Source organism: Mauremys mutica, chromosome 4 (assembly GCF_020497125.1).
Source record: "Mauremys mutica isolate MM-2020 ecotype Southern chromosome 4, ASM2049712v1, whole genome shotgun sequence".
NCBI lineage: Eukaryota > Metazoa > Chordata > Testudines > Geoemydidae > Mauremys > Mauremys mutica.
Genome location: NC_059075.1, coordinates 24,865,615 through 24,892,144, shown reverse-complemented (window position 1 = coordinate 24,892,144; position 26,530 = coordinate 24,865,615). Strand labels below are relative to the sequence as shown.

The window sequence follows — 26,530 nt, the reverse complement described above, 5'->3', positions numbered from 1 at the left end:
TAGGTACAGCTAAAGAAGGCCCTATGAAAATCTAATCCTCTGTGTATTATGCCCGCATACAAAGGTCTGCCTTTGAAGTCAGTGGGAGTCTATCATTGACTTCAACTAGATCAACTTTGGATCAGGAAAACCACTAAGAAAAAAATACGGATATAGGATTTTGATTAATCATATTTAGGAAGTAGCAGTAATTTTAAACAGTGCTTACAAAAAAGGCCATAAATTGCCTTGGTACTTTTTACTTTAAGTAATTCTGAATTTAAACAGAGGCAAACACAGGGAAAGCATTCATGTCTGAGTCACTCTCTGATCCAAAAATCAAATGGCCCTTGTGAGATCTTAAATTAAAATAATGATAATTCTCCCTTCTCCCAGCAATCAGTAGGGCGTGCTTTAGGGAAATAAGGCAGGTTTGCGATTGTATTCAACTTCCCAAGTACACATGTACCATTCCTGGACCAAGTAATTGCCACACAACAAAACTAACAAGCTGATTTGAAAGGGAGGCTCAAATGTTCACAGCTGATATGAGCTCCGTGTGCCAGAGAGGCAATTGCACACGTGGGAGTGTTAATTGCAGATTTGATGCAGAAATGGCTGATATTAAAACAAGAGAAGAAATTGCAATCCAGTTCTTTTGGCGCCCGCCCGTTGAGTGTGATTTCTTTTACTCCCCCATTTTTAAGAGAGGTTTAACTCCTTGCCAAACTGTGTTTATTTCCTAGTTCATCCCAGCTCTAGTGGCTCTCATATTCCTTTAATCCAGGGGCTATATTCCTAATTTGCAGACAAACATTTTGGGAATTTCACATGTGTATTTGTGGAAATGCACAAATTCAACTAGGCACTCTGCTGATCCCTCTGTTCCCCAGGGCAGCAGATCTTAACATGGGCTCCTATGCTCAATATCGTTAATAGTATTTACAAGAATCAGGGCCGGTGCAACCATTTAGGCAAACTAGGCAGCCGCCTAGAGCACCTAGTGGTTGAGGGTGCCCAAAAGCCCGCTTAGGTGAGGAGGTGGAGTGGAGGTGAGCTGGGGCGGGGCGCACAGGGGAACCGCTCCCTGGCCCAGATCACCTCCGCTCTGCCTCCTCTGCTGAGCACACAGCCCCCGCTCTAAGTCTCCTCCAATCGGCGCCACAAGCCTGGGAGGGGAGGAGAATTAGAGCAACGTCAGTGTGCTCAGCAGAGGAGGTGAGCCAAGGTGAGTTGGAGCGGGCTCCCCGGGCGAGGTTAGCTGCCGCGGGGGGGATCCCCAGGCGGGGTTAGCTGCCGCAGCGGGTGGTGTTAGCTGCCGCAGATGGGGGTGGGGTTAGCTTCCGCGGGGGTGGGGTGGGGAGCTCCCTGGGCTGGGTTAGCTGCCGTGGAGGGGGGTGGGGTTAGCTGCCATGGAGCGGGGCGGGGTTAGCTGCCACAGGGGACTCCCCGGGCGGTTTTAGCTGCCGTGGAGGGGGGCGGGGTTAGCTTCTGCAGGGGGGGCTCCCAAGGTGGGGGGAGTTAGCTGCGGTGGAAGGGGGGCTCCTCGGGCGGGAGGGGGGGGCGTGGGCGTGGTTAGCTGCCACGTGGGGCGGTGGGCGGGGTTAGCTGGGGTGTGTGGCGCAAGGTGGAAGTTTCACCTAGGGCGTGAAACTTCCTTGCACCAGCCCTGACAAGAATTATTTGTTACCTGCATGGCTGCAGCCTGAAAGAAGTTAATTTTAGTGTGGCATGGACAGACTACTCTTAAAAATAAAAACAAGCCAAATCTGGATAGAGAAGCCATACAAGTCCCAGCAGAAACTATAAACCTATGGAGATCACAACCATCATCCCACAATGTGAAGGACCTGATGGTGGGAAATGGGAGTGGGAGTGAAAACAGGCTCAAGCATACAACCCATGAAACCTGATTTGGGACAACCTATACATTGCATTTAAAGAAAATAATTCTAGCCCTTTCCCTTGTGCAGAAAATGTTAAACAATGTAAACAGGGATGAAAGTTTGTCATTAGGATTATTCCTAAAAATTGTGAATTATTCATGGTCTTTCCCATTGGTACCAAAAACTGACCTTTGGCACCTATGAAACTTACAAGCCTGGGGTCCCTTTAACTTTGGGAGTGTGGGAGATGCGAGCAGACTAATTTATAGTTGTGGGGCAGTGCTGTCTGAGATGGTTCAAAGCTCCAACTTCCTGGGTAATCTGGAGTTCAAGCACCCACAGAAATAAAATAGGGGGCACTGAGCACCCACCAGCCCCAAAGGTTCCGGCTGGGCTGCCCGCCCATCAGCTGTTCGGCCAACTCAGGGTGGCCAGCAGAGCAGGTGGTGTTGGAAGGGGTTTCGGGGGAGGGGGCAGAGTAGGGGCAGGAAGAGGCGTGGCAAGGGCACAGCCTCAGGGGAGGGGGTGGAGTGGGGCAGGCCTCAGGGCAGAGTGGGGATGGAGCACCCACCGGGAAAAAAGTCAGTACCTGTGGTTCAAAGGCACTTGGTCTCCCTCCTATCTGGCTACCTGCAGCTTAGCCAAACGGGTACATTTTAACTACAAGGGGTACATTTTATCAGTATGAGAGGCATCCTGGTCTAAGAGACGAAGCATGGATTGAGCGCAAGGGGGCGGGGCTAATCCCAGCTCTATGGTGTGCTCCCTCTCCAGAAGTGGAGAAAACAATGCTTCCTCTGCCTCCCAGTAAGGGGGTGGATTGTGTCAATTAAATAGTTAATGTTCAGACAGAGAGAGTGAGTCCTGTAGTCTTAAAATTGTCTTGTCCCAGGCAGAGGTTATTTTAAAGACTTTCTGAGTGGTAAAACTCACCAGACTGCACACAAAACCTTCCAGTGGCAGCACATATTGTTTTTCACACCCCTGTTTTATAGGGATAATTAGCTCTCTAGGCACTTTTTTTTTTTTTAAAGTTTGGCAACTAAGGACAGATGCCAGCATAAGCATTTGGACTCCACTTCTCCTGCAGAGTCAGGTTGGAGACTGGAAGGGGACAAAGATTTTCACTACTGCTTTTCACATAAAATTGAGTCCGTTAAATAGTGCCATCAAAAAATCAGGTCACACCCTCCCCTCAGAATCCTGCGCACCGTGATGTCACAGGAGTAGAGCAGCAGATTTCTGAAGCCTGCAGCTTTTCTGGGTGAGGTTAAATATCAAAAGTCATGGGCTTTGGAAGACAGCTGGCGCATTGTCGGAGTGCAGCAAGGATCTCCCCCAGGCTGCAGAGCCTAAGGCGGAGCTGCAAGGTGGAGGACTGGTGGAGCTTCTGGGAATTGGGGCTGGGGTGAGGAATGTGGGTAATGCAGAAAAAGGAAAAACATACCTAAGTCACAAATTTGGGGTAAAACATGTATGTTTAAAATTAAACTTTGCCCTGACTCCTCAGTGATTTCTCCCCAAGTTTAACATGACACACGCTGAAGTAAACACATTAGCAGGAACCTACTTTAGAGTTCTCCGCTGTACTAAATGCACTTACAGTAGCAATACCATTTACCACATGTAACTTACTTTCTTGTTTGCAGCTTCATTCTCTGAGCTTCTATGGCAGCCCCCACTCCCCCCAGGTGTGCTTGATCCAACTGCTTGGGGCAGATGTCCTCTATTTGGGTGTTTCAGAGACAATAGTTTCCAAATAAAAGGAAACATATGAACTGAGGGTATATTTAGATTCAGACGGTACCTGCCTCACTTAGGACTTGTCTATACATAAAACACTGCAGCAGTGCCTGCAGCTGTGCCACTGTAGTACTTCAGTAAAGACCCTACCTACACAAAGGGGAGGACTTCTCCTGCAGCATAGGTAATCCACCTCCCCAAGGAACAGTAGCTAGGTTGACAGGTGAATTTTCCCATTGATCCAGCACTGTCTACACAAGGGGCTAGGTCAGTTTAACTGTGTTGCTCAGGGGGTGGATTTTTCACACCTTTGAGCGCTATAATTATACCAACCTAATTTCCTAATGTATATCACAGGCCTTAAGAGTTAGATGCCTACCGGGCTAAGTACCCAAGACTCCAGCTGGTAAGGACTAAAGCTGCCAAACAGGAACTGCTGCACTACAGGGGAGGGGGTAAAATGAGGCCCAGCTGAGGGCCACCCCTCCCTCCAGCACCCCACTGACCCAGAACTGCAAAAGCAGGAACCTTTGCACAGTCCCATCAGAACCGTAGAATGTGCTCTGACTTTCTCTGCCCTGCGCTGATTGATTGTTTCCTCCACTATTTCTTGCTTCCTCTCACCCTCTCCCTTTTCTTTCCACTTAGCTGATCCTTCTTAAGTAAACCAAATTTCCCCTCCTCCCCCACAAAAAATATTGTGGAACTAGCATGATACTGGCTGCCATCACATTGTTCGCTCTGCTTGTGTGTTAGACCCCCTTCCCTCATCCTGTGTCCATCCTGTCCATTTAGACTGTATGTTCTTCAGGGCAGGGAACGTCTACTCTGTGTTTGTTCAGCGTCTAGCACAATAGGGCCCCATTCTTGTTTGGACCTGAGGCTCTGCCGTAATAAACATGATTAATATTAAGCATCTAACTCCCATTGAAAGTCAATGGGAATTAGGTGCCTGTCTCACTTAGGCACTTTTGAAAATCCCACTAGACACCTATCTGCATTTTTAGATGCCTGAATACCTATGTGAACTGGACCTCGGTGCTTAACTAGGTTTCATTTTAATGTCATTTGCAAAATTTAACTCAAGTTAAATTTAAGTCAGCAAAAGCAAAACTAATGTTATTATGAAATGCTACATGATGGAAGATATTAAACATTGGATTATGAGGTAAATACACAGCAGAAAAACGTTTGTGTGAATGGCAAAATGGCTGTTTCCATGGATCTTTTTGGACTATTCAGCCCAAGAACACTGTATACCTGCCACCTATTTGTATTTGTCCTGGAGGATAAATTAATCTTGTTCCAACAACGTGGCATTCTTCATGGTGATATTTGGCATAATAACATTGAGTTATATCACAAAGCCAGGAGTAAATTCCCAACTCTAAGTAGGATAACAAAACCTTCACTGGAATAGGCCAGTGAAGACCTAGAATAGCTGGTGTCAGGAGCCCACATGATCAGTCGACACTAGGACTTGCAACTCTACATTAACAAACGGCCGTGTCCAAAATATAGTCAAAATTCTGCTCCAAGGCTGCAGAAAGCATTAGATGATGCCTCAGGAGATGTAATGAGTCTTGATATGAAAGAGGGTGCCACCTACATTTAAATGCCAACTCTATCATATTGTTCAACACTCGCTGTTAGATGCTGCGCCTGGCTTAGGGCGTTACCAAGGGTAGCCCTGAAAAGGAGCTATCAATTCCTGTGGGTAGAAATGACGTAGGAATTAAAGATCAACAGGAGGGAAACAATGGGTCTACAATGAAGCAGCGGGAATAAAAGAATAAAACCAAAAAAAAAAAACCCAAAAAACCCTCTGAACAAAAAAGTCCCACCATATCTGTACCTGGTTATCATGAACAAGAAGGAAAGAGAAAGGAGAAAGGAAAGCTTCTTCATTCCCCCCCACCCCGCCATCCTCAATCACGGTTCAGGGAATGGGAGCATTCGATTCTACTCCAAAAGAGCTTGCAATGAATCTGTTCAGAACAGTCACCAGAAACAGAGAAGTACATGTCTTAACACACCAGTATCGATGTTAACGTGCACAGTACGAACCGCAGACTCAGAAAGACCCTGGAATATCACTACTCCCACAGCACCAGCATTCTTTATTCTTATGTGTTTAAGGATGGCGGAGATGTCAGCCAGCAGAATAATGAGCTACATTTAAAAGTCTCACACTAACTTATTTTTCTGTCTGAAAAAGGCACAAAGGTACTGAGGTACATCTCCACACAGCCTCACATCCCAGCCACTAAACAGGGTAAGTAACAAATCTTTGTCAAGAAGCACCAGTTAGCAAAGGAGCCCTGGGTCCCAGGCCACTGTAGTATAAACATTTTTACAAAGGTTGCAATATCATTTACAGCCCCGGCAATAGCAGATATCTCTGGATGAAACAGTATTTTGGTTCTATGCTTAGCATTTGGAAAGAAACCAGGAATACTTCTATAACCAGTACAGATTTGTTAATCTCTTAACGCACTGGCATTGTTTGTTACTTAGGACCTCAGGTTTCATCACTCCTTCAGCGCCTTGGAGACACAACTTTCTGCCATTGGGAAAGCATCTTTCCAAATACCACTTGCTACTGCACTGTCAACATACAAGGGAAAAGGCTGAGCTGAGTTAAAATGCGACTTAGGTGGTGAAAAGCGAAGTGAGTTTGGTGGCTTCAACAAAGGGTATGTCTACACTACCCGCCGGATTGGTGGCAGTTTCATTGTTCATGGTACTTCAGTACCAAGGGCCATATAAGTACACAGGACACAAATAGATGGTCTGTGAGCAAGAGGCATTCTTTTAAGCTTGGCCCAGATGCCATGGAGGACCATAAAGACGTTTTATAGTGAGTGAGTAGAGCACGGGGTCATATGTTCTCCATGACCAATGTTGCTAACAAGGTGAGCTGCTGCATTTTGGATCTTGGAGCTTATTACAGTCAGTGCATTCATTCCCAGGTATAGCAAGTTGCAGTAATCTGGCCTGGAAGCAGGGGTGAGCTGGAGCCGGTTCGCACGAACCCGTTGTTAAATTTAGAAGCGGTTTTAGAACCGCTTGTTAACTAGCTTCCCTGCGAGGGAAGCTTTGATGGGCTCTGCCTGGGAAGCCTGTAATTCCTCCTCCCCCGCCTTCCCTGCCCGCGGCCACCCCCTGCCACAGCCACCCCCCTGCCCCCAGCCAGCCCCTGCCCACAGCCACCCGCAGCCACCCCCTGCCACAGCCACCCCCCTGCCCGCAGCTACCCGCAGCCAGCTCCTGCCCACAGCCAGCCCCTGCCCACAGCCAGTCTCTGCCCGCAGCCAGCCCCTGCCACAGCCACCCGCAGCCAGCTCCTGCCCACAGCCAGCCTCTGCCCGCAGCCAGCCTCTGCCTGCAGCCCCTGCCACAGCCACCCCCTGCCTGCAGCCAGCCTCTGCCCACAGCCGCCTGCAGCCACCCCCTGCCCACAGCCACCCGCAGCCCGCCCGTCTGCATCACCTGCCCACAGCCAGCCCGTGTCACTCCCTGCCTCCAGCTAGCCCTGCCCCACGCCCCTATCTGCAGCCAGCCCCACATCCACTGGTGCCCTGCAGTTCCCAGGGCAGTAACCCTGCACACCTGCTTTAATGAGGGGGGGCAGGGAGCAGCTGGGACCCACACATGTGCACACCCTAGAGTGACCAGACAGGAAGTGTGAAAAATCGGGACGGGGGTGAGGGGTAATAGGAGCCTATATAAGAAAAAGACCCAAAAATTGAGACTGTCCCTATAAAATAGGGACATCTGATCACCACCCACACATGTGAAACGGAGCTCATTTCTAGTTCAGCCCCATCTTTTTAAAAAAGAACTTTAGGTAGGGTTAAAATACATCTGTATTTTCCTGGACATGTCAGGCTTTTCGGTTCTTAAATCACCTCCTGGGAAAATATGGACGTATGGTAACCCTATTGGTACAAAAAATACATGCTGTCGCACATCCCTTAAATCAGAACTTTTTATAGGGAACCCGTTGTTAAATCAGAACTTTTTATAGGGAACCTGTTGTTAAGATTTTGGCAGCTCATCACTGCCTGGAAGTCATGGAGGTGAAGATATTTGAGGATAGATCATCATCAAGTGACAGCAGAGGTCCAGTCGTCTTGCCAGCCACAGAAGGCAGGCAGCATTTTTGGCAGCTGCTGCTATTTGAGCATCTAGAAGCAGGAGAACCCCAAGGCAGCAAACTGACTTGGATAGTTGAGGGCAGACTCCCTCGGCAGCAGGAGGCATGATGGCGGTCACCAGATCTTCCAAATATTTTCCTCTTCCCTCCAATTTATGCATGTTTAGCTTCAGTCCATTGCCTTTCACCCACTTGCTGGTCTTGGCCAGTCATCAGGTGAGCGAGCGATAAGGGATTTGGTAGCAGATGAGATAATGCCCCCTGCACCATTGTCTGAGTGTGGCCTGAAAGCCAGGATTGATGGGATTTTCGGTATTAATTCCTGCTACAGAAGTGCTAGGTACTATTGGGGGAGGGGGAGGTGTTTTAGGGTTTTATTAAAGAAACTCTCCATCTAAATGTCATTGGCTAAAAACAGAAAACTGAAGACTCTGGGCTTTACTGTAAGGTATATGAAGTCCGTTCCTTCAAACTTGAACATTTCTTCAGCTGTTGCCTCATGTCAGGTTCATTTGCAAAAAAAAAAAAAAAAAAAAAAAAAAAGGCTTCAGCTGGGAACAATGTGCTAATCTCTGTATTCTGTGTACTTTTCACCTACTAATTACTGATCACTTTTCTGACCTCATAAAAGCACAGGCAACCAGATAAAGCGCTCAGTGCCCTATGGCCTGCAGAAGACAGAAGTAAGTCAGGCCAAGGGCATATTGAACAGGGAGCCACTTACCCAATCCATGGCCAGTCTCCTAGCAACAGGCCACAGCATTCAACACAGCCCATCTGTTTACCAATATTTCCAATGAAATCATCTCAGGGTTTAAATTGCCACCAGCTAATTTGTGGGTGGGAGAGAGTTAAAATTAAATTAGCAATTGATTTATGTTTGAAGGCCACTTGGATGCTGTTGAGTTGAATGCCTTTTGGGGTTTTAACCCTTTGGTGCCTACCTGGAACCAAAGGACTTTCTGGTGTAATTCAACAGGGCATTTTGCTTTAATGCCAGGGATACCAGCTCATGATCTCAAAAAGTTGAAAGGATTACAAAGACCACGAAGTTGGGTCAAACCGTAGCCTGAAATTTAGATTTTGTAAAAACAAGATTTTACAAAAACCTCAGCACCAACAGAAATACTTGCATCTTTTGAATTTTTTTTATTTTGTTTCTTAAGTCCAATGGGGAAAGGATTTGTTTTTTAAACAAATGAACATTTCAGCACCCCGCTAAAATCAGAACGTGGAAACAAAAGCCATATTGGACTGGTTTATTTTAATTGTTCAAACTTAGTGAGATGGAAAGAGCAAGCAGAACAGCATCAAGTGTAAGAAGTAAAACTAGATTTAAAAAAAATCTTTTCATTTCAATAAATCTAGTGATATTGACAAAGGGGCTGTTTTTAAATAATTGCCAACTCTCTAACCGGACAGAATTTTAACCCATCAGCTAAAAGAATTAGCAGTTGCACTCGCTGCCATAGCGCCCCCTATTGTCAGAGCTTCTTATTGCAGGGGTTTGAGCCCTAGCGCCCCATGTAGGCAGTCTGCCTTTGAGCATGATTCAGTGCTCCAGCTGAGAAGATCTCTTACAGGGTAAGAGAAATTCAAACTAGCATCCGAAGTGTCTCAACAAATCAGCCCTTCCTCTGGGCTCTGTCTTCATTCCTTCTCCCCAACTCTGGTATTCAGCACTAACCCCGCAGTCCGAGTCTTCCTGAGGTGACTGTTCTCCTTCAGCCTCTGGCTCAGGGCACTTCACAGAAGTCCCTCTGCTTCCTCAACTTCACCCCTTTTAAGAGGCCTGGCTGTCCATGAAGTTATCACTTGACATCTCCTAGTCCCACCCTCTCTGCCTGGAAAGCAGCTAATTAGTTACAGCACAGGTGTAATAGATGTGACTAACTGGCTCTTATCCCTTTCTAGCCCATAATGGGGTTTCAGCCCATCACCAAGAGAAGGTCACAAAGAGTGACTATAAAACATTCCTTAAAGCAAGAAGTGATGTTTAGATCAGAAGAAACCTAAACACACCAGCACAGAAGAAAGTGAAAGGATGCGAGGGCACAGGGCTGAATTCTCTGCTGGTTTAAATGGCCATACCATTGATGTCAATGAAGCTGCACCAGTTTACTCCGGCAAGGAATTTGGTCCTCAGTGTTCCCTGCAGGAGGCAGAGGAAATGCAAGGCAAAAGGAGTGTTTCCCACTGCAAACTCACATGTAAGAGCAGCCGAGAAGCAAGAAGGAACAGAACAGCTGGTGGCTAGAAGCCCCTAGCAGCAGAAAACAGGGAGCAAGCAGTCTTAGCTTTAAATGCTTTTTCTGGAGCCCACTGTGTGCAAAACACAAACCACATCCATACAACAATGGCCAAAGCGTCTCCTTTTTGCTGTAAGCTCTCCTGCAGATATTATCCTTGTCCTACTCACAAATGGGTAGTCAAGACAACACCCTATAACAAGGATAGTGCATGCACTGAGGTCCTCTGTATCAACACATACATAACCCTGCAGTAATGGGGACCCACACCTCTAGAGCATCCCCTCACAGCCCAGTGCAATACAGCCATTGTATCTCTGCCTTAGTTTCCCTAAATGAGGCTTTTAATAACTCCACTGAAGCTTGTTTTTTAACTGTGCCCCTCCAGAGGTGTCTAGTTTATTCAGTCCCAAAAGCAGATCACATGGGTAGACCTCCCCATCAGCACCTCCAGCTGGAGGAGGGAGGGACTGAGTCAGCCTTAGTCCATCAACCCAGTTATACACAAGGTCCCTTACCAGCAAGGTATTCATAATCTGGAATCCTCTTCTCAAGTCGGGGCCTCTTGGCACTGGCTGAGGAGGGTCCCTTCTCTTGGATCAAAGTTCCCCCCCGGAGGCCAAACCGCAAGGACCCTTCTCAGGACATCATATAATTCCTCTAATCTATGACTTCTGCTGCTGCCTGGTGAAGCTCTTCATAGGAACCAGGTTGGTTTGAGATTTAGCATTCGTAATCCCTTCCTTCTGGAAACTCTCCCACCCAGGAGCATTCTCCCTGGCTTTCTTTTGCTGCTGCGCCTCCCTCACTAGTTTTCTCCCCGTGAAGCTATCCCTCTAGGAGCTTTCTCTTCCTGAGCTCTGGGAACCATTCCTCTCCCCAGGAGCTTCTGTTCTCCAGGCTCCCCTATGCTGGGTGTAGCTTCACTTTTATCATGCCCAGGCATTTCCCTGCCTAATTAACTGCTTCCCAGTAACTCAGTGACTTAACTAGTCCCACGTGAACCTGAGTTGCCTCATTCCCTCTTGTGGAACCTGTCAGAGATAGGCTGGGCCCCTTACCCCTTCAGAGGGCCAGCTACCCTATGACACCTCCTTTGTGTTCCTCCATACTATCTGTTGCTGCAGGAGCCTTCTCCTCTGCAGCTCCTGCTATGGGGAGCAGCCTTCCTGTCACTCTCTACCTCATGAGCACCTTGTCCTTGTCTGGACTTGTTTTCTTTACTCTCTCTCTCACTCTCTCTCTGATGTGGTTTATTATTTAATTTTATAAATGATTTTGAGGTCCAGTTAGTATGAAAGTCATTTTACAAAATAAGACCCGATCCCACAACTGCATCAATGGAGATGCACTGTCACACTTCAAGAGGGCCCAATTGCAATCATGGGGGAACCAGATTCTGTCTGCTTGGATCCAGTTGCAGAATCAGGACATAAAAGTCATATTGTATTTTAACACCACCAGAAAAACCTACCTGAGAAAGGAGTTTGTTGTCATCCTCCAACAGTTTGACTTTTGTTTCAAGTTGCCTGATGTAGTTGGAAGATGAATCTTTAAAGAGAAGAAGAAAAAGAAATAAGATTAATCTCCCTGTGACACGGTTCTTTAAAATCAGTAATATAGTTTCACCATTAAACTCATTTGTCCAGAGACGGCTCTAGCAATTGCGCCGCCCCAAGCAGGGCAGCATGCCGCGGGGGGCGCTCTGGCGGTTGCCAGTCCCGTGGCTCCGGTGGACCTCCTGCAGACGTGCCTGCGGAGGGTCCGCTGGTCCCGCGGCTCCGGTGGAGCATCCGTAGGCACGCCTGCGGGAGGTCCACCGGAGCCGCCGGATGACCGGACCTTCCGCAGGCACGCCTGCGGGAGGTCCACCGGAGCCGCCTGCCGCCCTCCCGGCGGCATGCCGCCCCAAGCGCGCGCTTGGCGCGCTGGGGTCTAGAGCCGGCCCTGCATTTGTCCTCTCACTGGAAGATAAGCTTAGAAAAGAGCTAAAGAACCATGCTCAGGGGTCACAGCTGGAGAATCTAATACAGTAACAAAGGGGAGGAGATGGATGCAGCAACACCTAAAACCTGAAGTACGCACATGGATGAACATACACACCCAAAGAATTTTACCAGTGAGATCTGATAGGCTATTCTAAAAACACATGGAGTTCGGCAGAAATAATGATAGGGCAACAGAGAATAATAGTCTCACATAACATGGCAGTGTTCAATTTGAGGAGTTTAATAGACAGTTTAGCATTATAGTAAGACAGCAGTCGGGGTTAGGATGACCTGGTGCCAAAGAGCTCTATGGGTGGGTTGCTGCTGTGAAGAACATCTGCTTTTTGTTTTGGAACACACTTTGAAGCAACATATATTGCAAAATGCACAAAGAGAAATTAAAGAGCGGGCAAAATAGTTGCACCAGCTTCATCACAATGTAATTATTTGCAGGACATTCTTGCACACATTAATCTGTCTGTAACATTTCAAATTAGTCTGCAGTTTTAATAGCAGGGTGTATGATCTGTCTGCAGTGAGTTTTGCAGCTTAAACAAGTGACTAACCTGAGCAAACTCTGTTCTGAGTGTCAAAAGTACTTTGTAAAATGGAGAACATAGAGCACTGGACTGGGACACAGGAGATCTAGGTTTTATTCCCACCATGGCCACTGGCCTGCTGGGTGACCTTGGGCAAGTCACTTCATCTCCTTGTGTCTCAGTTTCCCCATCTGTGAAATGGGGATAATGATACCCACCTTGTGACAGGGTCCACTTACCCCGCATAAGCTCAGACAGGGTTAAGCCCCAGGTACTGACAGCGGAAGTCCCACCCCCCTGGCAGGACTGGGCATGCTCCAAGTGCCCTAGTAGTATAAAGGGAGGGAGACCAGCTCATTCTGGGCTGGAGGCCCAGGCGGAAACCCTGGAGACAACTTGCCCCGCTGAACACAGAGGACCTGATGTCTCATGGGAAACCCCAACACACCTTCTGGTAGGAAGTGACCCAGGGAGGGTGATGGAGTGGTACCACCCCCCCCGGGGAAACTCAGTGTGTTTCAGTAGGACCCCCTGCTGAGTCAGTGGCAAGCTGCTATGCCACTGTAAAGGACCTGGGTTGGGGCCTGGTGGAGTTGGGTGGGCCTGGGCCCCCTACTGGGGCTGCCACCCCCCATAAGGGGTGCCCCAATGCTATAGACTCTGGCCACTAGGACATGCTACCCTGTGCTAAAGGGCTGCTTTATGGACTCTGGCAGTTAGGCCCTATTGCCCTGTAGCAAAGGTCAGCTCTATACATTCTGGCCGCTAGACCACGCTGCCCTGCACCGGAGGGTGGTGCTGTAGACTCCGGCCGCTAGACCACGCTGCCCTGCACCGGAGGGTGGTGCTGTAGACTCCGGCCGCTAGACCACGCTGCCCTGCACCGGAGGGTGGTGCTGTAGACTCCGGCCGCTAGACCACGCTGCCCTGCACCGGAGGGTGGTGCTGTAGACTCCGGCCGCTAGACCACGCTGCCCTGCACCGGAGGGTGGTGCTGTAGACTCCGGCCGCTAGACCACGCTGCCCTGCACCGGAGGGTGGCGCTGTAGACTCTGGCCGCTAGACCACGCTGCCCTACATTGAAGGGCTGCTTTACGGACTGTGGCCAATAGTCCACGTGGCCCTGACCCTAGGGGTGCGGACCGTCACACACCTCCTTTGTAAAGTGCATTGAGAGCTACAGAGGAAAAGCACTATATGAGAGCTAGGTATTAGAATTTACTGTGAAATGGTGCAAAGCCACTATTCAACCATAATAGTTCACACTGGGCATGAATGGGAGAAGAACTGAATACTCTGCAACCACACTGATTTTTGTTGTGTTTTGGAGATACTGAGCACTCAGGCTCAGACCCACTGTGGTCTAGCAAGATGCAGTTAGTAAGAGATTTTCATACATGATCTTCCAAGGCTCATTCCTATACAAGGCTGAACTGCCTCATCTCTCACTGACATCAATGATGTTGAAGTTGTCCAGCACCTACCAGAGGCAGGGCTGGCTCCAGGGTTTTGCCGCCCCAAGCAGGAAAAAAAAAAAAGCCACGATCGTGATCAGCTCTACTGCTGCTGCTTCAGTCTTCGGCGGCAATTCGGTGGCAGGTCCTTCGCTCCAAGAGGGAGGGACCCGCTGCCGAAGAGCCGGACGTGCTGCCCCTCTCTGTTGGCTGCCCCAAGCACATGCTTGCTGGGCTGGTCCTGGAGCCAGCCCTGACCAGAGGCACTCAGCACCTTGCAGAATTCTTGCCAGGCCATTCTTTATGTGGGTTTTGCAGACCTGCTAGCATGCAACTACAGCTAATCTCTTAAGGTGCCTTGACTGTTCATGGGAAAAACTGAAATATGCCAGACATGTGCCACACTGCACACAAAGGAAGTGTAACAACTACTCAGACAAGACATATTTTATTCAAGTACTGTATCTACTTACAGTACAAACTACCCCGGATGACATGTTTTGCTTTTGTTTAACACTGTTTTGTATGAAACAAGTAAATCCAAATATTCCCCATAACAAAAACAGAGGATAAGAAAAAGCAATTTCAAATCACATAGGTCCTCTGAACAGGTTAAATGGCCTTAGGAGCCATACAATACCACCTTGAGATGCAGTGCTGTCAGAGTTCACACACTAAACAGGCCAGGTTTGAACTTGGCTGGGAATGAACAACAGGGCTTGTCTACACTTACATTTTATAGCGCTTTAACTTGCTGGCTCGGGGGTGAAAAATCACCCCCCTGAGCGTAGCAAGGTGAGCGCTTTAAAGTGCTTGTGTAGACAGGCTCCAAGTGCTCGGCGCTAATCCCCTCATGGAGATGGAGACCTCTCTCCCAGCACTTGTGGGCGACCACACTCGCACTTCCAAACACTGCCACAGGAGTGTTCCTACAGCAGCACTTTGAGGTTTCCAGTGCAGACATACTCTAAGAGCTGCTGTAGGAAGTGATTTGCATGGTCAATAGTTGGCAGTTCCCATCTGAGGCCTCAATTCAGCAAAGCAAACAGCTTAAGCAAGTGTTAAAGTTCCACTGAAGTCAGGGACACTTCAGCACATGCTTAAGTACTCTGCCAAGGTCTGAATTAGTAGTGTACCTGTGGCCCACCACAGGGTTAGGGGCACTGTTTTGTTGTGACATCTTATGATCATTAAACAAACTTACAAATTTTGCCCTGAGAATATCAGGAAGCACCTGGTCAAATTCCAATGTTGCTTCCCTAAATTCAATCTGCAGCCCTGATTAGATAAGTTATTCTTCACTTTCTGCCATACATGGCTTCAGAGTTTCTGTGCACTTTTAAATAAAAATTTAGTGCCAGAGGTGAATCTGTTTCAGCAGTGAGGGACGTGATGTATGTACATACAATCCTGAATGTTTCCACTAGGTTTCAGACATCCAAAGTTGTGGGAAATGAGTGGCTTGGAAAAGCAGGATGCAATGCAAAACTCACTTTGTGGCTAAAGGATTACCTGTGATTACCTGCAGATCAGATATCACTAGACTAGACATATTTTGTACATCCTCTTGATAAATATGTAAGCTACTAGGATGAGAGGTAGTATATAATGCTATAGAGCAGTAGTTCTCAAACTTTTGTACTGGTGACACCTTTCACATAACAAGCACCATTTAACACCATTATAAATGCTGGGTGCAAAGCAGGGTTTGGGGTGGAGGCTGACAGCTCACAACCCCCCATATAATAATCTCGTGACCCCCTGAGGGGTACCGACCCCCAGTTTGAGAACCCCTGCTATAGAGGCTCGATATATGCACAGCTGGCTCAGATGCAGGTCTCAGCTACAACCATAGTATTTAGCAGGGTTTTTGCCTAGTTTCCCTGTGCAGGGTGGACTCTGTGGGAGACAGCCCCCTCTAGACAGACTAGCATAAGAACAGCCATACTTGGTCAGACCAAAGATCCATCTATCCCAGTATCCTGTCTTCTGACAACGGCTAATTCCAGGTGCCTCAGAGGGAATGAACAGAGCAGGTAATAATCAAGTGATCCATTGAGGCTAGGGACACCATCCCTGTCATCCTGGCTAATAGCCACTGACTGTCCCATAATTATTTATTATTTGTATTCTGCCTAGAAGCCCTGGTCATGGGCCAGGACCCCTTTGTGCTAAGTGCTGTACAAAACACAGAGGAAAAAGACAGTCCCTGCCCCAAACAGCTTATAACAACAGATTTTTGATCAAAGAACTGAATACTCCATGGCCAGAGAAACTATGCTAGAAATCAGCTAGCAACACCCACGTTTAAACAGAGTTGTGGATATATACACCTGCATGGGGAGGGTCTAGGGTGACCAGACGTCCCAATAAAATTGGGACTGTCCTGATATTCAGTTGTTTGTCCCGCATCCTGATGGATATATGGTTGGGATGCCACTTGTCCCGATATTTTGGCTCGGGGCTGGAGGAGTACACTGGTGAGCCCTTTTATTTATTTTTTTTGCGCTTGGGTCCTTTCCCCCCCACCCCCAATGTGTCATCTGGTCACCCTACTCAGAGGGTCCTCCATACACGAGTTTTATTACTAGGCTTCCAATCAAATGAATTTGTTTCATGGCAGGGACAGGTTTTGAACACAGATACTTTCCCTTTCTTTCTATGAGTATTATTTCTCTTTTAAAATGATGCCTATCACATGCCAATGTGTGCTTTCTAGATACATACTCAGTAGGGCCATGCAACTCTGTGGAAGTCAATGGGAGCTGTGGGTGCTACTAACTTTAAAATTCAGTTTTAAGATTTACAAGGGCTCTAGTTCTCCTCAGATGACACTCTGGAAAGTTGAGTCTGTGTTCAAATACAATAAATGAACCGATCTTTAAATTCTGCCCTCTGTAAGGGAATGCCAAATGACTGTCATCAAATTAAATGTAAAAAAACAAACAAGAAAAAGAATCAGCTATTTTGTTGCCAGCAGTAAATATTGCATCTCTGGCACAGCATGAGAAACACTCATCACTACTGTCAGCCTCTGCATTGCACTCTCAGAGATTAATCACCAACATCTTGTGAACATTCTTTATTCTAGGTGGGTACCAGCTGAGCAGTTAACATCCTGATTTCAATTTTAAAAGACTCCATAACTCTCAGACCTGCAGGCAGTGTCACTCAAGCATTAAGCAGCAAAACCTATGCTGATTTTTAACCTCTTTTAGATCAAGAACCACATTCCCAGAATTTTTCTGCCTCTGACCTTCCTGGTATCAGTAAATTTTCCACCACCACCTCCCCCGCCCCAAAAGCTTCATTTGAAAAAGGGATTGCAGACCCATCTACTGAGCAGGAATGTTAATGGATCCCACCCCCTAGCCAGAATCATTGTTAAAAATTAAACAAATCTGCCCCATCCCCCGCATCTCCATATTAGCTATGTCTTCAGATTTCAGGAATGCTTTAACACCCAGTCCAAATGCACATTCTTCTCATTTGTTTCAGTGGCACTACAGAACCGCAAACTTCATACCATATAAACAGCACAGCTTGCGTCAGATCCTCAGCCGGTGTGAAGTGGCACTGATTTCAATGGCCCTACTATGATTTACAAGAGCTGAGGATCTGGTGCCTTGTTTTTTAATAACACAGATCTATTAATAGGCTCCGTACATGTATAGTATGCTGAGGAGGACGAGAGGGAGTTGTAGGGGCTGGGAAGGAAAGTGTCTTGTGTGGTCAATGATGCTATAAGGCAGAGGTAGTCAATTGGTGGACTGCGAGACAAATCTGGACTGCCAGATGCTTTTGAATGGACCCTGAAATCTTTTTAGTTATTTATTATCATTATTGGTTTTTTATTTTTTCTCTGGAGTCTGGACCTTGACCAAGAAATTTGGACCTTATTAAAAAAAATGAACTACTTCTGATATAAGGACTGGTAAGCTCTTGGGTGTGCCATTAGGGAGGGTTTCCCAGCTAGAATGAGGCTCACTTCCTCTCTGGCTATTGCTAAATTAGCCCTTGCCCTTGAAGCGATCCCTGGAGTTCTTAAGCAGCTGTGTGAGGAAATGTTTGCCTTAGGACCCAGATCAGGTATCCACCCATCCTGCTCTCCTTCATTATTATAACCACACCTCACTCTTGCACAGCTCTTTTCATCAGTAGTTTCAAAGCACTTCACAATCTCTAATGCATTCGCATGACACCCCACTGAGGTAGGGAAGTGCTATTATATTACATATGTCACACTCTGTGCTATATTGTCATTGTGCTCTGAATATTTTTTTTTTTTTAAGAGCAAGGTATAAACCTTTCCAGACAAGTGCAGTATAATACAAACTGGCTTGGTTGGTTGCTTCCATTCCTGGCTATTTAAAATGGGAACACAAATGGACAGGGTCCCTGCACTATTTGCCTGACTCTCTGAGCACATGCACCTTGGAGCAGGGGGATTATCACTGGCTAAAAGAGAAACTATTTTGGGGAGCCCTGCTGGGAGTTCATCCCTGGTTGGGTTATACTTATAACTAACAGCATGTCACGGAGTATTGGGGGCATGTAGTAGGGTGGAGGTGTGGAGTGGAAGTGTTTGTCAGTGTGGTGAGGGCAGAAACAGGGGTATGTGATCAGAAGGGTAAGTGCAATAGGGCATAAGGGGGCATCTAACAGGATAGCATGATTCTTCTGTCAGCAGGCACTGGAATCCTGCATAAAAATGCGGAGTAAAGTCTGCTGTTGTGACAGGTGCTTCACTGGGAATATATGGGAAGTGGAAGCAGCTTTGCAGAGAGAGAGAGAGCTAGGAAACGGGTTCTATTGGGAGACCTGAGAGACAGCCATGCTCAGAGAAAAAGTTTAGGGTCAAGTCTATGTTATATTGTTTTTTGAATTCCCAGTAATCTCAAAGCCAGCACAGGGGTGAGTTTGGACACTAATTTCAGGGTCTGTGCACTCTGTCGAGGAAGAGACAGGGATGCAGCCCATTCACAGGGAACAATCAGAAATAAAAACAATGCTAATGAAAACTGAGGAGGGACGTGAAGATTATAACTAATCATGATTCATTTACTCAGTGCTAGCACCCAAACTAAATTGTTTGTAGAGCTGTAAAATAAGTCCAATTTCTTTACTGAGCCTTTGAAATGCTAATTGACGTAGTAGGTATCATCATCTCTGCTAGCAGCACCTGAATTACTCTCCAAAGTCATAAAGGAGCATTACTGTTATTACTTACCCTCATGAATATTTACTGATCTTTAAAAATATATATATTCCATCTGGACTAGGGTGTAATTCAACTTTGATATAATCTATCTGAATAACTTCTCTCCACACAGACAAAACACTTAATACTTATTACAGCTAAATCAAGGAGAGACAAATCACTCTTCCTTGTTTTAACTAAATGGCCTTAGAGGAGTGGGGAATTGCCTAGCTGCTGAAGAAGGCTTTCAACACACAAATTAGAAACTGTTTTACAATAAAATAAATCTGTGTCTGGAACACAGAACAATGTCACACGCAAAGATGTTTGCAGACACTAAGGCATTTCATTTCCCCATTTGAGATTTCAGAGGAAGCTGGATGATGGGCTAATAGGATAAATGCATTTATTTTGACAGTTGTAACAATCATGGTTTATTTCCCTGTACGTCATTTCTCAAATATGAGAGAATGTGGAGCACAAACTACAAGTTTAATATCAAGCACCATTTGTATAAGAAATCTTTAGAATGTTGTTTTACTTAAGTGAATTTAATCAAAATCCATACAATCCACTTTATAAGATCAGTCTGCCATGGAGACAGAGGAAAATATTAATCTAGCTATCTACGAGAACAGAAAGCAGTGGAACATCAACAGAGCTGAAATGGTACAAATACATTGACTTACACATGATTTAATTTAGCAAAACCATATCAAATAACCACACAAACAGAGTGATACTGCGTAGTGGTAATAATTAGTTTGGATTTTTGTTATATTCTATGGGAGTTTGGACTGATCTCTCTGATGTGATATACAGCTTCCTGAGGGAAGAGGGGAAAGACCCAACACTTGGCTCAGAGCACGCAGACCTAGTTAGGACTAAACTCTAAGCAATGTATTCCAGGAAACAATCTTGCATGAGCAGAGAGATGGACTAGACGGGATGATGCAGGTTTTTTCCACTGTATTCTTTCTGTGCCATGTATATTTCAAATAGCGGGCCACATGTGATCCCCACTGTTGTGCTGTATAGAAGGTGGCAGATTAAGCTACAAATCTACTGCATGGTTTTCCCACGCACCCCCTCCACTGTCTGCAGGGGCGGCTCCAGGCCCCAGCACGCCAAGTGCGTGCTTGGGGCGGCAAGCCGTGGGGGGCGCTCTGCCCGTCGCTGCGAGGGCGGCAGGCAGGCTGCCTTCGGCGGCGTGCCTGCAGAGGGTCTGCTGGTCCCGCGGCTTCGGACCTCCCACAGGCACGCCTGCGGGAGGTCCGCCGAAGCCGCAGGACCAGCGGACCCTCCGCAGGCACGCCGCCAAAGGCAGCCTGCCTGCCATGCTTGGGGCAGCAAAATCCCTAGAGCCGCCCCTGACTGTCTGCACTTGGTAGATACTCCACAGATTTGGGGAGGTGAAGGGGGAGATTTACCCTCCATTGGGTTCTCTCCCTATGGGTCATTTTTACTCGGTGAAGCACAGGAGACTTAATCATGGCAATTTGCATCAACATTTCCTCCCTCAGTGTCCTGCAATGACTATTTTCCCCCACACAAAAAGCAGCTTCCCTCCCACCAGCACTGCCCCCAAACTCAAACCATAGGAAAGGAGAACACAGAAAGGAGTGCAAGTTCTGACACAGTTTACTGTCTGCTGCCCTATTTTCCTTCCCTGTGCACAGATGCTGACATCTTCCTTTCCATTCCATTGCACACTGACCTTTCCATTAAACTGGGTATCATGCAAAGACCCTCAACCTGTACTAAATAAAACAATTTGCCAGCACTAGAGCTGCTTGTCAGTAGTTTTGTTATCAGACTTCTACTCCTCAGCACAATATATCAGACTTTCACGGCTCCACTGGTTTTATTTATTGACACTGACGATGAGGATGACAAGCAGGCTGAATTATGGGCCAGCAATTTGTCTTGTGACAAAGTTGATTTATCAAGGCAGTGTGATTCTCTCTCAGAGAAACCAGAAAACAGGTCAAACCAGCCTCATTTCTTATTTCACTATGAAAATGAATCTTTGAGAAGAAATCAAGCAGATCTGTAACCTTCACTTTCCCCATGCAGCCCCAAACCCCAGCTCCCCTTGCCTTATCCAGTGCTGGTGCGTGTAGGTATGTCTTCATGACAGAGTTAATTTGAGTGATCAGCACAAAGGTTCGCTTAGCCCAGGTGTTAGCAACTACAGTGTAATGCCCTACCTGAGTTGCTGCATTCTCATTGGTGTCACTGGGACTTCTGGAGGCATATCCCATGGTTCTTTGTGCTGCATAAAGCTGAGCCACTCTCTAATTCTTTCCCAGTGAACTGGCTGTCCTTCTGGGCACGTGGAGGGCATTGGAGGACTATCACATTCAAGTGTCTTGGCCTGTGTCCTCACTGTATAGTGGGCGGCTTACCAACCTGAATGAAAGAGAAACCTGAGCTCTGGGCCAGCCAGCCTGGGTTGAAAGCAACACTAAACTCTCAGGTGAGGCAGCTTTTGTGTGTGGATGGGAGGAGGGTTGGGGCAACACTCAGGTAAGAAAGAACCCAAATTAACCCTACAGGGAAGTCAGACCTTGTGTGTTTTGGGGGAGGGGTGAAAAAGCTCTCTGACCTGCAACTTCTACCTCTGCCATCAAGTCTTTGAGGGTGTCAAACTGGTCCCCAGCGCCAACCCAGAATCTGGTCCCCAACAGGAGCGTAGGCCCCTAGAGTGAGGCCTGGCAATGTTGAGGCACACTGAGATTAATGTAAAGCTCAGTTATTGAATATGCTTAAAATTTAATTTAAAAAAGATCAGACAACCATTTTGTCTTGAATCTCAGGAAAATCACATATCAAACAAGCTGCCAATTATACATGGAAACAAGCTCCCACTGCCACAAAGGATTGCCTAAGCGGGACAGTGCATGTGCTACTGGAGATAATTAATGTTTCCAAGTGAGTCTCTAAATACTGGTTCTGAAGTTTTACAAGACTGCACATACCTGCCTCGGTTCCAGTTCATTAGACCTGTCTAAAAGCTTAGCAGCCTCAAGTCAGTCTGTATGAGTCTGATAAGGCCTCCCTTGTGCTTTTACCCTCACTGCTGTAGCTTCCAGAAATGACATCTTCTTCAAGCATAGCAAAATATCTTCCCCACTATGACTGTCAACAGGAGCTCAAGAGTTTCTGATAGCTTATCAGGCTTTCATTAGAAAGAGACTGATAGGAGAAAAAAATATCATGTAGCAAAGAGAATGCTGGCTCATCCCTTTAAAAAGTAGTTTCTGAATTTTCTTTCTTGGCAGGGTGATCTTTCTATTACAATCCTAAACTTCTCTCTTCCTAGGGCAACCTTTGTTACTATTCAAAGCAAATCACTTGTGGCAAAGTATGTATAACTCAGTTACTCCATGGGCCAAGGTAAATAAAGAGAACTGAAGGGGGGGGGGGGGAAAGAGCAGAGTTATTGATAAAATCTTACTAAATGCTGATGGTGATGTATAGCCAGAGTGCACCATTATTTATCCAGTTATTTTCCAGATTGCACTACTGCACTTAGCATTATGCAATCTATTTTCCTAGCACTAGGATTGTGCTCAGGGCAGCACACTTGGTCCAGAAGAATGACACTGTCACTGTCCTATCATCCCCAAAGCATCAGCAGCGTATCAACCTGATACTGCATTTTCCCTCTTCTGAAAGAGAGGATTTGCAGCATCTTTTTTTTATAGTGCTCTTACTACCTAAGGTAATCAGCAAATGACAGACTGTTCCACTAATATTCCTCAAGGTGGACAGGTAGTAGGTACAGCAAAACTTGTTATGAAGCAGTTACCAGGGGATGAATCCAGTATGAGTTACTTAAAGGTTTTCCAATATATGAAATCAGCCACTGGTCTGCATCTGAAGAAGTGGGTATTCACCCACGAAAGCTCATGCTGCAAAACGTTTGTTAGTCTATAAGGTGCCACAGGATTCTTTGCTGCTTTTATATAATGCACATAATTTCTCCTGGATTTGCCCCCCACCATCTCTACGACAGGTTACGTTCGACCATTAAGGGAAAGGCATGAGAAGCTGCAATTTAGGGAGAGATTAATCCAACTAGGCATGACATGAAGTCTACACCCAGGACACAAAGCAATCTCTGGGGATAAAACCATTAAGACGGATCCTTAATGTTACTTAACAGTAGTTTTTGACGTCGCTTACCTTGATATTGACACAGATTTGTTCCAGGATATTATTTTTCTTTGTCAAGATGCACTTGGTATCCATATCTCTGAACACAAGCAGGGGAGAGTATTTTGCTTCCCACATACTTATCTACCCATAGGAGAAATGCCCTGGTGGGCCTGAAACTGCTTACAATTGTCTTCCAATGACTGCTATTCTCCACAAGGGAGAATAGCATAGCCGTGCTAATAGTTATTAAGCACCAGAAAAACAGACTCTACATTGTTCTTCCAGGATTCCAGAGGGTATGATGGGGAAGGAACATGATTATTTTCTTTCCCACTATATTTTTCATACCCACGCAGATCTAACACTTCAAAGAGACTTTGAAGGCACTCATCATAGCAAAGGCCTCATGTTCGGCCTTATGGACTATGATTTAAATCCTGACTTCGGGTGATGTCCTGAGAAGAAAGGGGGATGATTTTTCAAGAGCCCCAGCCTCGGGCATTTTTAACAAGTGAACTTTCAAAAAGAGAAGTCTACATAATATGTAACTCAAGGGATGGATTAAAATAAAAGTACAGAAGTACTATTAATTCCCAGTACATATGGGACCAGAGCCTAGGGTTGCCAACTTTCTAATGGCTGAAAACTGAACACCCTTGCCCTGCCCCTGTGCCCCGCCTCTTCCCCTGAAGCCCCACCTCCGCTCACTCCTCTCTCTTCCTCACTCACTCTCCACCACCCCTGTTGCTCACTCTCTCAGGACTCACCTGCTGCCTGCAGAGCCAGGTTGGGAGGAGCTGACATGGAGGCTGCCCAATCAGGGTACAGCGGGACATGGTGGGGGTCAGCCCCCGGGGCAAGGAGCCAGAGTGGGGAGGGGTCAGTCCCTGTAGCGAAGGGGCAGGGCAGAAGCGGGGGAAGACGGGATCTGCAGCCCCCCCGAATACCCGGGCAGCAGCACCTAGCTCTTGGATCCCGGTCTGGGAGCCACCCACTGCTCTCTGTCAGGCATCAGCAGCTCCTCAATATGGCTCCCGCTGCAGCTGCTGCTCTTCCCAACCCCCCAGTCTGACCAACGTCACCAAGTTCCCTTTTCAACCAGATGTTCCGGTCAAAAACCAGACAACTGGCAACCCTAGAGCCCAAGTTTGTGTAAACTGGTATCATCTTCAATGGAACAATACTGATTTACACCAACTGAAGAGCTGTTCTACCACTTGTACTAAAAAGTGAACTTTAATAAGCAGCAGGTCAACACGGAATAAAAATCACACCTCATTATGGCATAATGTTTGCCATATCTACACAATGTTGTATAGACCCCAGAAAGATTGTGTATTTTTTTATTATTAATATTTTATACTTTTTGTCATGTCAAGTAGATTTGTAGAAGACTGGATTGGCCTGTCAGTACCAAGGCTATCTTAGAAATATCTAACAGTTTGCAATGTCCAGGCCACGTTCATACAGTTTTTTTTCCCAGCAGAGCTCAGAATCAGCACTTTTCCTGTGTGTTAAATTGTTGATTGCTGCTTAATATGAATAAGGAAAATAAGATGATGCAACAGCTTGGAGAATGAAAGAGGAATTTAAAACTTTGTAATAGCTCCATTGGTGGTGGGTGAGGCTAGTCCCCTGGCTATACCCGCCGCCCATGAATAGCTGGGATTCCATGTTGTTATAAAGACAAGAAAAAGACTGAAGAGTGAAAATGAGCAAAGATGACAAACTGGAGGCTTTGATCAGACTTGTTAGGCTATCTCCTTCCCAATTCAACATATCCCCACCTGCAGGGCTCTGCCCCTGAGTCAGATCTTGCATTCAGCAGTACAGGAATCTCCCGGATCTTCAAACTGATCACAGAGTGAAGAAATAGTTCACTGATCAACACAGAAGCAATGAATTATAATAAAATTAAATAATTGTCCTTATCCTGTACCTCCATGCTATCATACAGATGGAGGAGTGCTCATCTACTGTCATACAGCCTGAGAGATATCTTCTCCGGGTATCTAATTTTAGATACGCCAAATTAAATCCCCTGCTTTCGATAGCTTTGTGTGTCATGCTACTTTTCATTGGCATGATTAACACTTATTACACAACAAGGAGCCCGAGACCCTTCATTTCACAATATGATACAAAAGTCCAGATGTACTATTGACTTCAGTTTCATCAACAGGGAAGGACACAGGTGAACAGAAAGTTCTGTCAGCAGCTTGCATTCAAGGAGCAGCACTGCAAGTCACTCACAGACTAATGGGATTCGGCAGCTTTAATGATTAGGAAAAGGTTAAAATGACCTGCTGGGCACCCTCAGCTATTTAAGCCTCTTTTCCTTCCTCATGCTGCTTTAATCTTGGTAACATGGTCACGTGACCCAGCAGAAAACTGAAGCCGATTAGTGGCTTTCCACTGGCTACAGACGGGTCAAAACATTGGATACGGTGTGAATACTTCAGGAAGAGGAGAGTGCCAGGCTTTGTGCCCTCTTGGTGAGCACATCTGGCTGTACATTGCAGCCACTTCTAGAAATCGCCATGACTGGATTCCCAGAGGGAAAATCCTACAAAAGGACAAACTTTCTCCTCATTTTACCCAAGTAAATCCAGTCACCATTTCCCCACCTTCTCCCCCTCAAAATCCCTCTCACCACAGACTTTCCATTCTTTAACAACCCAAACTATTAGCATCTTTTGTCATGGTCTCCATCATTCCAGACAAGGACAAGATAGGATTCCCTTTGTATTGAGTCTACCTGCTGCAGACAACAGATCCAATTACTAGATAAATGACACACTCCTCTGGGAATCCAGGACTAGAGACCTGCTCCTTCAGCTCAGAAAACACAGACCTCTTCCTCTGGAGCTAAAGGAGCACTCCCTTGGCTAGTACTACTAGCCTCTTATCTTCCGTGTGGGCCAGCTACTAAAGGGTATTCACCCACGAAAGCTCATGCTGCAAAACGTCTGTTAGTCTATAAGGTGCCACAGGATTCTTTGCTGCTTCTACTAAAGGATGTCTTGCTTGTACATGCACACAGCCAGTGCATTCCATCTGTAGCCCTGTGTCAAGTTGGATCTAAAATTCCATGCCAATGCCTCTGGATTCTGCATTTTCCTGGTGTATGCAGCAGGATCTGCACTAGCTTCACTTAAATTACAGAAAC

At 46.5% G+C, this 26,530-nt stretch overlaps 1 protein-coding gene across 2 annotated transcripts in view; it reads right to left on the bottom strand.

Annotated features, from left to right (window-relative positions):
* The window catches only part of CCDC85C (coiled-coil domain containing 85C), a 161,632-nt gene that overhangs the window by 49,736 nt on the left and 85,366 nt on the right, over positions 1–26,530 (bottom strand). For both annotated transcript variants that reach the window (XM_045016927.1, XM_045016928.1), the window contains exon 2: positions 11,491–11,567. In XM_045016927.1, the coding sequence (XP_044872862.1) occupies positions 11,491–11,567 (77 nt within the window). The remainder of the gene's footprint in view (positions 1–11,490; positions 11,568–26,530) is intronic.